At 38.7% G+C, this 16253-nt stretch overlaps 1 protein-coding gene across 1 annotated transcript in view; it reads left to right on the forward strand.

Moving 5' to 3' along the window:
• The window catches only part of LOC113406807 (neurobeachin-like), a 942582-nt gene that overhangs the window by 388808 nt on the left and 537521 nt on the right, over positions 1-16253 (forward strand). The window contains exon 34 of the mRNA XM_029911985.1: positions 15184-15245. Coding sequence (XP_029767845.1) covers positions 15184-15245 — 62 coding nt within the window. The remainder of the gene's footprint in view (positions 1-15183; positions 15246-16253) is intronic.

Below are 16253 nucleotides of genomic sequence, written 5' to 3' on the forward strand. Positions count from 1 at the left end.
AGACTATCAAGTTCCCCCTCAGTCTTCTCTTCTCAAGACTAAACATGCCCATTTTTTTTTAATCTTTCCTAATAGGTCAGGTTTTCTAAACCTTCTATCATTTTTGTTAGTGTCCTTTGGACTCTTTCCAATTTGTTCATGTATGTCCTAAAGTGTGGCACCCAGAACTGGACATAGTACTCCAGTTGATGCCTCACCAGTGCCAAATAGAACAGGACAATTACCTCCCGGGTCTTATATATGACACTCCTGTTAATACACCCCAGAATGATATTAGCTTTTTTTGTAGGTGCATCACATTGTTGACTCATATTCAATTTGTGATCCACTGTACCCCCAGATCCTTTTTAGCAGTACTACCACCTAGCCAGCTATTCCCCATTTTGTAGTTGTGCATTTGATTTTTCTTTCCTAGGTGTAATACTTTGCACTTGTCTTTATTGAATTTCATCTTGTTGAATTCAGACCAATTCTTCAATTTGTAAAGGTCATTTTGAATTCTAATCCTGTCTTCCAAAGTGTGAGCAACCCCTCCCAGCTTGGCATCATCCACTAATTTTATAAGCACACTCTCCAGTCCTTTATCCAAGTCATTAATGAAAATATTGAATAGTACCAGACCCCTGTGGGACCCCACTAGATATACCATCTATTTGACAGCGGTGATAACTGCTTTTTGAATATGGTCATTCGACCAGTTGTGCACCCACCTTATATTCATTTCATCTAGACCACATTTCCCTAGTTTGCTTATAAGAATGTCATGTGGGACAGTGTCAAAAGCCTTACTTAAAATCAAGATATATCACATCTACTGCTTCCCCACTATCCACTAGGTCAGTAACTCTCTCAAAGAAGGAAATACTTGTACTCCTTTGGTCTTGATACGTTTAGGGTCAGTGGCTTACGAACATAAGAATGGCCGTTCTGGGTCAGACCAAGGATTCCGCTAGCCAACTGATGTCTTGCATTCCCCCCCCCCCCCCCCATCCCTTTCTCTTGCAGCGACCTAGCCTTCTGCTTTTATGCAGAATTAATTTGTTTTTCTTTTTCTGCCAATTTGTCTCATCCTGGAGCAAACCTGGAGAGACATACTTGTTGTTGCTCCCAGAAAATAATTTTATAAAGGCTTTCTGAGCAAGTCCTTTGATTTGTAAGTACTACTCTAACATAACCTGTAGGTGGACTCATCACATCAAACAAGGGGAACTACTGCATGATAACACTAGACTATGTAGTAGAATTTTTTAAGAACAAGCATCTTTTTTACTTATATTATTTTCTCCTCCTCTGTCGAGGTCCAAAGAAAAATGAGGCACTGTGCCAGAATTTTATTCAGCATCTAAAGGATGTTCATGCTGTGATTGCAGTTCCCTGCAGGCAGAGGTTCTCCAGCTCTTATTCCACTTAATTCATCATTCAAAACCCAGCAGGGGACTCTGCTTGATTTTGGACTTGAAATGGTTAGACTGGTATTTGCCCAACTTCTCACCCCCATGAGGTTTAAAATAGAATCAATCTACATAGGGATCCTAGCAATTGCTCCCAGAGAACTATCTAGCCTTGATAAACCCGTAGGATGTGAATAACATCCCAGTGCCAGGTTTTGCTCTTGAACATTTCTTCTATAATACAATAAAATAGTCCTTTACCTTCAGCCTGACCTCAGTACCCAGGGGTTTTCCAAAATTGATGTTGGTAGTGGTTGTTTTTCACAGCCTTCCCTTCCATGTGCCTTTAAACCAATATCTGTTTAGCACTTGCCATTATGACATGTATTGAAACCTTTAATTGGGTGACCAATTAAACATTACAACAGTACAAAACTCCCTTGCTTGTCCATGTGTTTTATATACACTCCTGCAATACATCCTGTTGGTTGTGTACATGCTTTTGTTACTTGCCTTCAAGATGTGCACCAGGAAAGAACTTGAAAAACTCTTGGCCAACTTCAAGTTAACTTGAAAAACAGTACAGTTGAGGTGTTACGGATATAGAATTTATTTTACACTGTTTATAAGTCTAAAATGCAATAGATTAAATATAAAAACAAAATTCATTGCAGAAAACTGACTCAAAGGTTTGGTGATGAAGGTAGAAAATTAAGAAACTGCTTTAGGGCCTTTAGAGATGGTGGAAAGAAACATGTTGAATGATAATTCATATCCTTTGACTTGGGCTTGTCTATACAGGAAAGTTTTACTGGTACAACTACCCAGGTGGACACTCTTATTCCAGAATGAGTGAAGAGGAAGGTAAAAGGGACTATTATACAAGAATAAGTGTCAACTCACAGAGTTATACCAGTATAATTGAATGTGTCTAAACTTACATCTCAATGTATATTGAGATAACTTCCATGTATAGACAAGCTAGCTTCTGTCAGGCTCCTCCAATCAGTAGGCTTAAAACTACTTCGCTATCAGAGCCACAACTTGATACTATGTACATTGAAGTGTCATCTATATTTGAATTAAAGATCTTGTATTCCTGTTGGGAGTTAAATGTTTACCCCTGGAGTCTTTTCTTCCAGAGACTCAGTCATTTGTGGAAAAGACCAAAGAGAATAGGACTTTCTTGGCCTGGCTCATGAGGTCTCCTAAACTCTCACAGTCTTGTCCAATTGTATTGCACTTCCAGACTAATTATAAATAAGTCTTCCCCTTAGTGCTGAGAGCTATGAAACTAAAAGGAGTTTGTGAATTCTAGGTGCTATCACCCAGCAGAGTTTCCACTTCCCTGTCCTTGTCTCACGTAAATAATCCATTCCTCAGGTTTACTTCCAGATTCATATACATCTATTAAAGCTTGCTATTCAGAGGACCACCAATCTGAACACAACTTTCTTAATTTCTTCTCATGTCAAGATTATGCCCAGTCTGAGGTAGAGGGCACAGGTGGAGTTCTGGATGGCATAAGGACAGTTGTCTCTGAGAGAGTTTAAATTGCACATAAATGGCCATTTGCTTTTATTGTAAAATTTCACATAGAACAGTGAGATTGGCTCTGATCAGCGTCAAAGAGACAAAAGGGAAAAAAAGTAGCAGCAGCAGTGATCTGATCAGACAACTGAACTGTTTTCTGATATGTTGAAATCATTGTGGAAAACCAGGCATCCCAGGTTAATAAGAGAATTGAGTATCCTCTTCCTGTGGAAAGAAAAGCATCTAATAGCCCTCATAGTGGTCAGACCATCTTTGCATGCAGGCTAAACTAAAATGCAGTATTTCCTAGGGAGTGGTCACTCCCTCTTATTATTAGAACCCCTTTGTCCAGGTGGGAGTTCCCATATATGACCTGTTTATGTCAGTGATGAGTACCTAATTCCAGAAGAATTGCAGTGGGTACCTAGATGTGGTCTATTGTGGCCCACCATAGAATCTTTTTTGTCCCTTGGTCCATGGGCTTGCTTTATCTGACTCCCTCCTATCCCAGCTTCCCATTAGTCAAGGTTGTCTCAAAGATTGAGGCAGATGGAACTGTTCCTGCTTGCCCAAGAAGAGCCTGGTTTGTCAACATTCGAGCTGTTCATGTACAAGCAGTGACTCCTTACCCAGATTCCCAGTCTCCTGTCTCAGTACATTCCAGATCCTATCTCTGATGACTTCATGTGCAAGGGGTTAACCCTCTTGGAGGAAGGAGTCCCATTGCATCCATTACTTATTACATGATTTGGAAGAAGTTCTTTTATTTTCCTAAGAGACAGCCGTGTGTGTGTGTGTGTGTGTGTGTGTGCCTTGAACAAAGTCTTAGATCTTCTGCAGGAAGTTTTTGGTATGTACCTGACTATCAGTGTTTCAAAAGGTTGGGCTTCTGACCTCTGTGTATCCGATATAGGGTTGTTGTTTTTTCACTGGTTTCCCAAGCTGATGATTAGTTTCTTAAGGGCTCTTATAAGATACAGATCTCTATCTTGGAGTTCGTCCTAAGCTATAGTTTAAATTGTGACTTAAAGATCTTGTGCAAGCCTCCCTTTGGCCCTATGGACAAGATGGTGATTTCCGATTTTTAGCTGTTGTTTAGTCAGTAACCTTCTATAGTCATTCTCACTTAACAACCTAGTATATAAAATAAGGTGACTTTGATTATGATCCTTTGTGCATAAGTGTCTCCCATCCCACCCCCCTCTTTCTCAGATGACAGTGTATAACAGTTTCACTGTCTGGATTCATGGGAGGGCAGTAAAGTTTTGCCTTACTAAGAATCTAGAATTTTGTGTAGATTAATGGCTGTTGGACATTTTGGGGACATCCACAATAGACCGAGCCAAAGTTATCCTGTCCCAATAGATTAAAACTTATATTAAAGAGGTCCATGTTGACATCTGTATTTTGAGTCGTGGAGACAAAGCTCCAAAGGAAAAACTATACTTTCCAAGCATCTCCAGTGTATGGACTTGCTCACATCTTTCTTTTAATTAATATATCATTAACCAGACTTAACATTATTATTTTACAGCACCCAAAATTGTTAGGCACCTTACAGTATAGATAAATTACAAGTGTTCCCTATCTAAAAAGCTTACAATCTATTTTCACACAAGACACAAAAAGGGGTATAAAAAAAATAAGGTGATGAGGTTAGAAAAGAACCATCGGGATTACAGAAAGAGTGATTGGTCACTAAGTTCACAAGGTTTGTGAACAGAATAGTTGATACTTTAAGAAACAGTTGTATAGATGCACACAAAAAGGGTTTTGAAACTGGTATCATTTGCATTGTAGTGATTGGATTAAGATATGCAGGAGAAAATATTAGCATCCATATTTTACAAGGATGTTGAGGTAGAGTCAAGACATGGGTGGCAGGAAGACCATAAAGCGGGACGTTGCAGTAATCAAGTATCAATAAAAAAGGACTGCAACAAAGGTATAAAGAATATACCCCAAGCATACATCCTGGCCCCACATACATCCTGGCCTCACGCATACATGCACACATGGAGGCTGCAGAGCCACCGTGCATCAGTTGCCGCTCTGAGCAGCTGGGATTTGAATGGGGCACATGAGTCTCTTACCCACACATGCTGGTCATATGGGGATTTTCCCCTTTACCTTCCTCTTCACACGGACTCTGAACTCACCACCATGTAAGTCTCCCTTTTCCCCTGTGCCAAAGGAGGCAGACATGTGTCATGAATCTCTAAAGGGGGTTCAGCAAAAAACATTTGGGGAACCTCTGGTGTATGGAGACATTTTTGTAATGTATCAAAGGGGTAGCCATGTTAGTCTGAATCTGTAAAAAGCAACAGAGGGTCCTGTGGCACCTTTAAGACTAACAGAAGTATTGGGAGCATAAGCTTTCGTGGGTAAGAACCTCACTTCTTCAGATGCAAGACGTGAGGTTCTTACCCACGAAAGCTTATGCTCCCAATACTTCTGTTAGTCTTAAAGGTGCCACAGGACCCTCTGTTGATTTTTGTAATGGCAAATCACAAATAATAAATAATGAGGGCAAAAGAATTTCAGTCCATCAGTGGAGACAACTGTAGAATGGCAAATGAAGGAGGCAAAGTGATGTCAATGCTGGTTTCTGGGGAGCTGATAACAATACCAGGACTGTTACTGTCATTGAAATAAAGGAAACTGAAACACAAGAAATAAATATTTCAAAATAACTGAGATTTGGGTTGGTAAATTCTCCATTAGTGAGTCTTTACTCAAGTTTGGATGTCTTTTTAAAAGATAAGCTTTAGTTCATCATCCACAAATTATGGGGCTAGATACAGGAGTTACTGGGTAAATTTCTGTGGTCTGTGTTGTGCAGGAATCATAATGGTCTTAAAAAAAATTATGGATCTATAAAATTGCATGAGGACCTCAGGACTGTGCTGTGCTAACTGCTTGCAGCTCAGCTGGTTCCACCCCTTATCTGTCAGTTTGAACTCTGTCCAAAAGTGGTAGATCAACAGTGCGCAAAGAAATATTAGTGAATATGAATGAGAAGATATTAAAGTGTGATCATTGGGTTTTTAATTGTTGGTGTAGATGTGCTGAAAGAGGACTTCCGAGTAGATTTGAGACATGTGAATTTAGTTGCTCTGCTGTTAATAATTTAGGGCCAAATTCTGATACTTTTACTCACATTAAGTAGCACCTTACTCCAAAGGTGGTCTCATTCACTTCAGTCGATACCTAAATTGGTGCCTTAAAACTAACTTTTAGGGTGCTATTCTCCTATAAAAGGGGAGATTTTTTTTTGTATCATTGGTGGTTAGTGGGTGTCATATTAATAGATTCTTGATTGAGTTATGTCAGTTTACACCAGCTGAAGATCTGCCCCCTTTATGTCAGTTGGAGAAGACAATACAATCTATCACTGCAAAATATTTTCAGAAGTGCCCAGAGCTAACTATTTTTACTAGAAGAGGGAAACACAAATACAAGTAGAACACATTAAGAACATCAGTAACTGATGTCTTACTGAAGAATTACCAGATCTGGGAAATGACAAAATGGATATTTGAAAACCTTTTTTTTTTTGGCAATGTTATAAATTAAATTGTGTGGGTTTTTTTAATGGATTAAGTGTTTTCTTCTCCATTTGATGTATGAGAATATTATATATATATATATATATATATATATATATATAAGACTTCCACTTCCATTCACATTAATGTATCTTGGACAAAAATTCTAGTGAGACTGGATTCCTAAGAATAATGTGGCACCAACTTCTGTAATATTTGCATCGTTATAGCTCATGAGATAGTGTGAAAGCCTGTAATTTTTTAAGAGTAAATTTTGTATATATTGTACTAAATCACCTTCTTATAATCACTGTGTTGTAGTGGTTTTTTGCCATTCTGTTACTCTTTTACATATGTTATGTTCCTACTTTAGGTTCCCTTTAGTAACCAGAGTGGCTAAGAATATGTAGGTATTCTTTCTTTTAGAAAGAGTATTTGAATCTTGTACAAATCCACATGCTTTTTTCCTGTAAGACTAGAATTAGGATCTGTTTCTTACATCTTAGCCCAAATTGAACTGACCATTTGAGGCAATTTGTGTTATTTACATGATCTATCAATGCTCACAATAGTGTTCTTAAGATAGGAGTTCCAGAAATCCCCACAAACTTTGAGAGAGACTTCCTCAGTGACCTGTTTGATGTCTAAGAAACAAGGTGATGGCTTTTCTATATATAGGATACTAGCTTCAGAGAATAAGAGTTACACACGTTGCACAGTACTTGGTACCAGGACCAGACGAGACTGAGATGTAAACATAACAATTTTTATTCACTATAAATACACTGGGTCAAATTCATATTCACTTAAATGACACCTCTCATTAGCAGCCTCTTGCACTCCATTGGGGATTTACCCCTTGTGGGGGGACAGGCTGTGATGCTCATGCAGCCCATCTCCCATGGTGCCTAGCATAGGGGCAGATTTAATTTGCACTGGGACTTTCCATAAGAATTCTGCCAGCAAGATCAGTGCTCAATAACTGACCCTGACTCTACCTGCCACATTTTTGATCGGTTCCAACTTCTTGGACTGCAGTGACCCCTTCCCACCCCCTCACCCCAGTTTGTGAGGTTGTAGCTGATTTGTGCCACTACTGGCATTTCCCCAGCAGATTTTCCACCATTACTGAATGTTTGACAGGCTTTCCACTATTGGCAAATCCAGCCCACCAACATAACCCAATTACATACAAACTATGCAATACTGTCAGTTCTGAAATCCAGCTTTCAATGTAAGCCTTTTGTATCATCTTCCCCAATACTCCTCTGTCTTTTCCCTTGAGAAGGCACAGCCCACCTGATTGAGGGAGCCACTAGTATTCCACCAGTACCAAGTTAACAATATTTCTATAAAAACTGTCCTATGGGTTAGTTGAAAAGGGAAGGATTTCTCCACTGCTGGCTACTGATTAAGTACTGCTTAATTCATTGTTTTTTCCAGAGCTGGGCACAGGCAAGTACCTCTTTCAGTGTTTCTCTGTGAGCTGACTTAAGTCACCTCAGCCTTCCAATAACCTTTCACACTTTTTCCCTGTCCAACAGTAAAGCTGTCTCATTTCAAATAATAACTAATTTTATACATATCACACTCATTTCCATCTCTGTTGTTGCACTCTTTCTTGAGCAATTTGTCTTCCCTATACATCCCTTATCCCTTCAGTATTGGCTTACCCTCCATATATCTCTCATAGTCAATACTACAGTTGAGACAGAGCATTGAATCCAAATCCCTTTGAATGTCAGGTTAGGGTGGGAAATGGAAGGATACAGATTTGAACCCACAAATACAATTTTTATTAATCCTAAATTCAAACACTTGAAGATTATTTTCTAGCTCCACTTTGAATATGGCCAGAATTCCTCAAATAAACAGTCGTAAGATTTTGGCCTCAGATGGAGGAAATTTTACAAGACCTGCTAATTTTGAAACATTTTGCCATTTTCAACCAAAAACATTTGTAATAGATTTAATGTTGTTAAACCCAAAACTAATCCTGCTCCACTCACCAATACGACCCCTCTGACTAAATCTAATATGGATCTCATCACCACTTTGGTGAACCATCTCTAATAAACACTAATAAAATACAATGGAAAGGCTGAATACAATTGGGCAGTTGTAATTATCTGTGCTGTGTCAGGTAGAGAGATCCATGTTTGGTTTCCATTCCATCCCTGGATACACAGGCCAGGAGGGACTGCAAGACTTGTGGTGGAGAAAGAGTGCGCAGCTCCTGTGGAAGGGGAGTGTCTTGTGATACTCGGTAGCAATCCTTACAGATAAACTAAGGGAATTTAGGTTTGTTACAAGGACATGGAAGAGTGGAAAAGGAATCAAAAATAGCCAGTAAGAAGTTAGAAGAGGAAAGGAAAAGGTGTATTCCGTTCAAGTTTTTTCAATATTTGAGTTTTAAGCAATGTTGTTCATTTCCAAAAATTCTTAATCTCATGCACTTTCCACATGGTAATAAAAATAATGCATATAATTTAATTTAATCATTTAATATACCTTTGTTTCTTCACACATGCTTATATTCTATATAGAGCATCTTAAGTTTTGAGTATATGCCATGGGCTGGTGAGAGTGTCCAATTTTTTATGTGAATTAAGTCTATAATAAGTAAGCTGCTCTCTCACTTTCTGCATAAACATACCTGAGACTTGCTCAGTTAATTAGAAACTGTAATTCAGTTAAAGTTATGTGCAGGTTCTAATGATCTGATTTATTAAGAGTTGTTCTAAGCTCCATAAAGGATATAAAACATTTTTCATGCTAATATTACAATTGATTGTAGTTCAGTAAGGTTTTAAGTTAACCCAAAGTAAAATAATTGAAAGAAACTGCAGACAAACCTTGATAAAGACCAGACGAAATAGTGATGGTATTTCAGTTAGACTCCTACACATATTGTATTAATAATAATAAAAAGATGTTCAAAACCATGATCTTATTTCATAAGGTTTTTTTTAAATGAGGTTATCAACCTCCTTTGTATTTATTCAGAAAAAGAAATTCATACAGATTGACTAGTTCAGCATAGTGAGTTTAAAGTTTTGAAGCTGTATTAATGCCACAGACATAACTTAAAATAGTAAAGTTGAAATTAATCTTTTTTATCCATTAATAGGTCACAGTGATGGCAAAAAATATAATTAGCGTATATTAAGAGGCAACCGAAGAGCACTGAAAAACTAGAGCATTTCCAACTAATTACTAGCCATACATCATTTATTACAGATTAGCTAAGATCATGCACTTGGTGCCCCCAGTTACTGCGTCCATACATGTGGTCATTGTTGCCCTCAAGCTGCTGAACTTGATGGTTATATTTAATGAACTGAGACTAGACGATGAAGGAAAGTACTAAGAAGAGAAAATATAGACAGCGTGTAGTCCATTCAGTTGAACAGTGACCTTTTTAACCTTGATGTATGCAGGAAGTATCTACTTGTATTTTAATAATTATGTTAAGCTTCTTTAATAGCATTTGATATAAATTGTATAGGGACAACCCATCTACAGCTGAAAAACATAGGCAACAGTTATTTCTTTCAAATTACAACACATTTTAACACTGGAGCTATGTGGAGGGGAGAAGAGATGTGTGTTTTCCACCGTCACAAAAGCCACAGTTTTGTAATGCCTCTATCCCTCTAATTTGCTGTAGCAATCTGTACCCAATGTAACGACTGTATAATTTCTAAAAATCACTTTGAAATAAGAATGATGCATAGATGACTTGTGCCTCCCCAGACTGGGGGGGTGGGGCACAATCGAATGGGGAGGACGCGTGATCGCCCCACATGTCTCCTCTTCCCAGCGACCCTGCACCCAGCCTGGGGGCCAACAGGCTCTCCCCACCCTGTTACCTGCGGGGGTGGAAAGGGGGCTTGTCTTTCTCTCACTGTGCCTGCCCCCCAGCATGTTTGGCTGCTCTCCCTGGCGGCCAGGCTGGGCAGGGAGTGGGACAGATCCACTTCTTATGCAGCTGAAACTGGCCACTCCAGGTCACTGCTCTGTGCAACATGGCGACTGCCTGAGACAGAGCCTAGCTGAGGAGGCAGTGGTGGGACAGGGGCCAAGTGAGACAGAAACATGCTGGGTGGGGGAAGAGGGGACTCCGGCCTGAGCGGGGAGCGGAAGACGCCACCTGCCCAGCCAGACTCTCTCATGCAGCTGCTGCACTGCACAGAGCAGTGACCCTGAGTGGCGGGCGTGAGAAGTGGCTGGTCCTGCTCCTTCCACTCCTTGCCCAGGCCTGGCTGCTGGGGACAGGGGCTGAGTGTACCAGGGGGTTGACACAGCAGGAGAAGGACAGAACCCCTCTTTCCCTACTCCACAGCAAGCCAAGCAGCAATCTTGGGGGGCACTTGACTCCGCATGCCCCCCCATGCATTGCCTATGGAATGATGCTTATTTCATTTAAAGAAGGGTAAACTAGCAATTCAAGCACAAGATTGGGACTAAGGAGACATAGATTCTGTTCCTATCTGTGGCACAGAGTGACCTTTGGGGAAGTGACTCCACCACTTTGTGCCTTACTTTCTTATCTGTAAAATGGGGATACAATTTCCTTTCTCCCACCTTTTGCCTGGCTATTTAGACTGTGAGCCCTTTAGGGGAGAAAATGTCTGTTACCTGTGTGTTTGTACAGTGCCTAGCACAATGGGGCCACGATCTCAGCCTGGGCCTCTGAGTACTATCATAGCTAGAAGGGGTTGCACGCTTGATTGCTTCAGTAGGCCAAACTCATTATACACACTACTGGCTCCTTGCATCCTTCAGTTCCCCTTCACAAGCTCCCTGTGTGCCTGCCTCCCTTTCCCTTCTATTTCAGTGACTCCCTGCAAATCCACTCCCCCCTCCCTCATGCCAGGGGCCCTGTATGTCCCCAATTCTCCTGTTCCTTCCATATGAGGGTTTCCTATTCTCCATGCCAGTGACTCTCTGTACCTCCCATTCTCTCTTCTGCCATATGCCAAGTGCTGTGTGTCCTCCCTGCCCCCATGGCAGGGTCTCTGTGTGCCTCACGAGTTCCCCCTCTGCTATATGCTAGAAGCTCTGTGCATCTCCCTCACTTTTCCTTTATTACTGCTCCTGTGTTAGCCCATCCATGTCTAGAGGGTTGCACACTTCATTGCTTTGTAGTGTGGCCACTTAAACATTCCTGGAACACCAGACATTCTGCTATTCTGGGAATAATGTGGGCCCACTTCTGTCAGCATGGCCCACCCCTGCTGATGTGACTGCGCATGCGAGGTTATGCTGGACAGAGAGGTGCCATTTTGAAGAGTGTGCTGCCCTGCCCCTGCCGGCGTGACCCTTGCATTCATGGTGTGTGCAGGGTCACACCGGGGGGATGGGAGAGGGGTGGAACTGTACGCTCTTCAAAGTGGGATTCCTCTGTCCAATATGGGAGAAATCCACGTACAGTTTTGTTTCAGAACCAGATGGAAGAAACCACCCGATAAGAGGACTGTCCAGTTCAAAATTACTAATACCTGTCTCTTCCTAAGGAAGGAATGGAAAGGCGCCCCTAAGGAAGCACAACAAGGAATGAATCCCTTGATGATTAACTGTTCCGTTCATTCCCCCTGGGGCCCCTGGCTGTGGCCACTGTCAGAAGACAGGATACTGGGCTAGATGGACCTTTGGTCTGACCCAGTATGGCCGCTCTTATATTCTTATGTTAAAACCAGACCATTAGCCTTCCTATTCAGTAGGCAGAGGCTCCTTGCATACCTCCACTCCCTGAACACACACACACACACCCAGACACAGGCTTCCTGTGAACTGCCTTCCCTCCTCACCTGTTTTCATGTGTAAATGGTTAAATATTTACAATTTGTAATTTGTTAAATAACTTCCTTTTTTCTGTCCGGGAGATAAGTCATTCAGGGTGTCAACTTTTTAAAATATAGTGGGATGAGATGGGTGGGGGCAGTGTTATGATGAAAGGTGTTTAATAGCTGTCATCAACTGCCTTTGATCTATAGACAATTACAGTCCTGATTGGTGTGCTAACCAGATGTCAGGGGCTTTGGGTCCTTCAGTTCCCCAATCTGTTTTTTTCTGTTTTTCACCCAAATCAGTAGGGTTCTACCTGAAATTTTGGAATTGATCAGACAGAGTGTTCCAAAGTTATCATATTACATCCAGACAAACCGATAAATGCTATGAAGTAGAGTGTGGGGCCTCGCTTCACTAAGCCAATAATAATACAAGGAAGATTTTTCAAAGTTTGATTAAATTATGGTAACTTTTTATATTATAAATAGCTACATTTGCATTGATATGGATTGTAAGTTAGGCAGGTATTGTATTGTGTGCACACTGCCTAATACAAAAGCATCCTGATACCCAATTACTAGCATAATAGAAATAATGAATAATAATTTTGACTTTCTGTCAGATGGAGTCTTGTTCTACTTTTGTTCCACACACCAAACTTTGTCCATGTCAGTGAGAGCTCTGCATGTGACTTAACTACACCTCTACCCCAATATAACGCGACCCGATATAACACGAATTCTGATATAACGCGGTAAAGCGGTGCTCAGGGAGGCGGGGCTGTGCACTCCGGCGGATCAAAGCAAGTTCGATATAACGCGGTTTCACCTATAACGCAGTAAGATTTTTTTGGCTCCTGAGGACAGCGTTATATTGGGGGAGAGGTGTACTATAAAATGCCTTTGGACTTCAGACATTTCTAATGTAATGAAACAAATGGGCATATTTGTTCTGTGTACAAAATATTTTCCAAATAGTTCACTCTGTTTATTTTTGAAAATGTATCAAAGGTATACAGAGGAATTACTGCAGAAGACCTAATTACTTATCTGATGTAGGTATCTTGTCTTTATTCTACTCATTTGTATGTGATGACATTTGTTCTCTTTTTAAAGGACAATTAATAGTTCAAGAAGTAATTTTTGAGAAAATTACTTTAGGAAGAATTCTTTTTTATAATTTATTTTGCCTAAATCACACACTATAAGACAAATATTTTAATTTTGAAAGGAAATATGTATATGTGGCAGAAATAGAATTTTGAATTCCTGTGAACCTAAGTGGATTTATATAGGTGCAAATAGTATATTCTGTCTTGAAATATTCAGAATATCCATGCTAATTGTGTTGATTTAGCTGTATAGTTTGGTCATCCTCTAGTTTTTCTTTGTCAGGTTTCACATAGTTGAAGTAGCCTGCAGGTGAAAAGTGTCCCATTAATCTTTTTGATCCTCTAGCACTTGAGCATAAGAATAGCTGATCAATTACAGCAATTGTCTCCCTAAATGAGCTTTTCACATCTACATCTTATTTCATTAGTTAACTGTCTGCTCATAGAACTGATAAAATGGAATACTAGTGGCTTCTTACAGCTTGTTCTGTCTTACAATACAATAAGGATGGGGTTGTTAGCAAAGCGGGCACAAAAGAGTATTTATCCACTACCTGCAATAAATATACATGCTATTGTGTAGGAGTACTTTTGTCTCTAAGGGCTGTTTGTTGAAACCTACTTAAAACAAATCCATTTGCTTTTCAGCTTTCCATTTAGTATAACTAGTGCTATGAAGAAACTTTTTCTATATTTGACATTTTTATTCAGCATCCTAGGAAGCGTGTCTATGTCCCAAACCATTAAAATGAATGTATATCCTATTTAATTTTAAAATTTGAAACTACCATTTTTAAAATTAACAAAATAAATTTGCCTTTCTCCTCCAATACCTATTGTATTTCAAATGGCCAATCCACTATTTAAAATGTATCTTTTACATGCAAAATGTGACACTGATTCTCTCCAAAAGAAAATCTACAGTTCTGAAGCTGCAAATAAATATGAACACATTATATTGTAATAATTATTCAGAGTTAAGTATAAAGTTCTGTATATTTAACTATGCTCATGTTGCTTTAATTTATAAATGATCTAAGAATTACAGATGACAAAATTCATTCTTCATTCTAAGTGCTGATTTTATTTTTACTGACACTGTAACTAAGGAAATGTATTTCTCCTTTACATCTTCAACCCATATTTTGGGGAAAACAAAGTAATATTTAATTATATTAAGACGTTTTAGTGGAAGCCTGTAGTTAATTGTATTATTTCAGAAGCACATTAAACAAATGACAGCTATTATGGCAATCGTATTTTCCTTAACTAAATATTTTATATTTTCAACTACATGAAGGGGAAGTTTCCAAAAGAAAATCTAACTAGTTACTAAACAAGGGTCTGATCCTGCAAAGACGAGAGTATGTGACTAAAGGTATTCATATACATAAGTCTATGTAGGTTCAGGCCTCCAAAGATTGTTGTGGTATATTCACAATGTATTTCTATATGAAGTTTTCTTGGGTAAGATTGCTTTCTACTAGTCACTGTAATGCGCTAACCCTCAAAAAAATTATTTTAAATATAAAATATGATTAAATACAAAACTCTAACCTACAGATTACAATGATGATTCCAAACAATTGTGTGCTGCTTTCTGTACATTTATGTATATCTGACTCAAAAGTTCTTAAGGCCGTTTTCACTTCAAACTTGTTTCAGTAAATTTGAATGCTTGAAAATACATGTTGCATTGGTTTTAAGGAAATAAATTCAGTTTTATAGAATGTATAAAACCACGGAGTTTTGACAGCTTGATATATGTAACCTTTTTAATTCACTTTTGATTGTTTGTTTATTGCAGGCCTTGTGTGTATGAAGTCGAGTACTTCTGTGGTTGAACTTGTTATGCTGCTTTGTTCACAGGTAAGACATTTTTTGGCTTTAATTGTATTAGTTTCTTCACACACTGACATATTACTAAATTTTGAGTTTGTTATTCTTGCTTATTTTTTTCTTTCATTCTTTCTATTTGAATATGATGCAAATACAAATGCCATTTCTCACACCTTTCTGTAAAGTGTGATTTCTTGGTACATGTTGTAGAGCAGCAGTACTTTCATATTGACATGCAAAGTAATATTTTGTAAACAGTTATTTGTAAAATATATATGCATATACATTATATACTTTATCCTGTTATGCAGAATTTTTGGTCATAATTTCACATGAAACTTTCATTTTCCTGAATTAGTTATTTTTAAAACGTTATTATGTAATAACATTAACTTTCACCTCTAGGATACATGATGTTAAGTTATTGCACATTTGATGTAAGCTTTCAGTCGGTATTTAAAAAGCTGGGTAAAATGGTTATTAATGATCCCTCAGATGCTTGGATTTTTTTTTAATTTTCCATTTTTCCAATATCATACATTCAAATTATTTAACATAATTGAGTGTTTCTGTGAGAAATCTAAAAAGATGAAAAAACTGAGACTACAAAATCATTAAAAATATTTTGAAACTGAAATAACTACTCCTGGTGCTTTTGATAATTCACCCCTGGATTTTAATTAACTTTAAAATGTGTTACTGGCTAGATTTCATACATACCTGTCATCTTGTAAAATATAGTTGTATTAAAGAATCAACAAATATTCTTTGGTTTCTTTAGTTTTCTACAGCAAATATGTATTATCCTAATAGATCCCCAATCCCAAACAGCTTCTAAATTTTCTCCAAAGATTTAATTATTTCATATTATTTAACAAATGCACACACACAAATGCGTAAATAACAATTAAATTCATACAGAGTAGTGTGTAAAATGAGGTGCCTGTATATCTCTCTCTCTCTCTCTCTCTCTCTCTCACACACACACACACACACACACACACACACACACACACACACACACACACACACACACAC

This window comes from Terrapene carolina, unplaced genomic scaffold, assembly GCF_002925995.2.
Source record: "Terrapene carolina triunguis isolate 2854851 unplaced genomic scaffold, T_m_triunguis-2.0 Scaffold141, whole genome shotgun sequence".
NCBI classification, from domain to species: domain Eukaryota; kingdom Metazoa; phylum Chordata; order Testudines; family Emydidae; genus Terrapene; species Terrapene triunguis.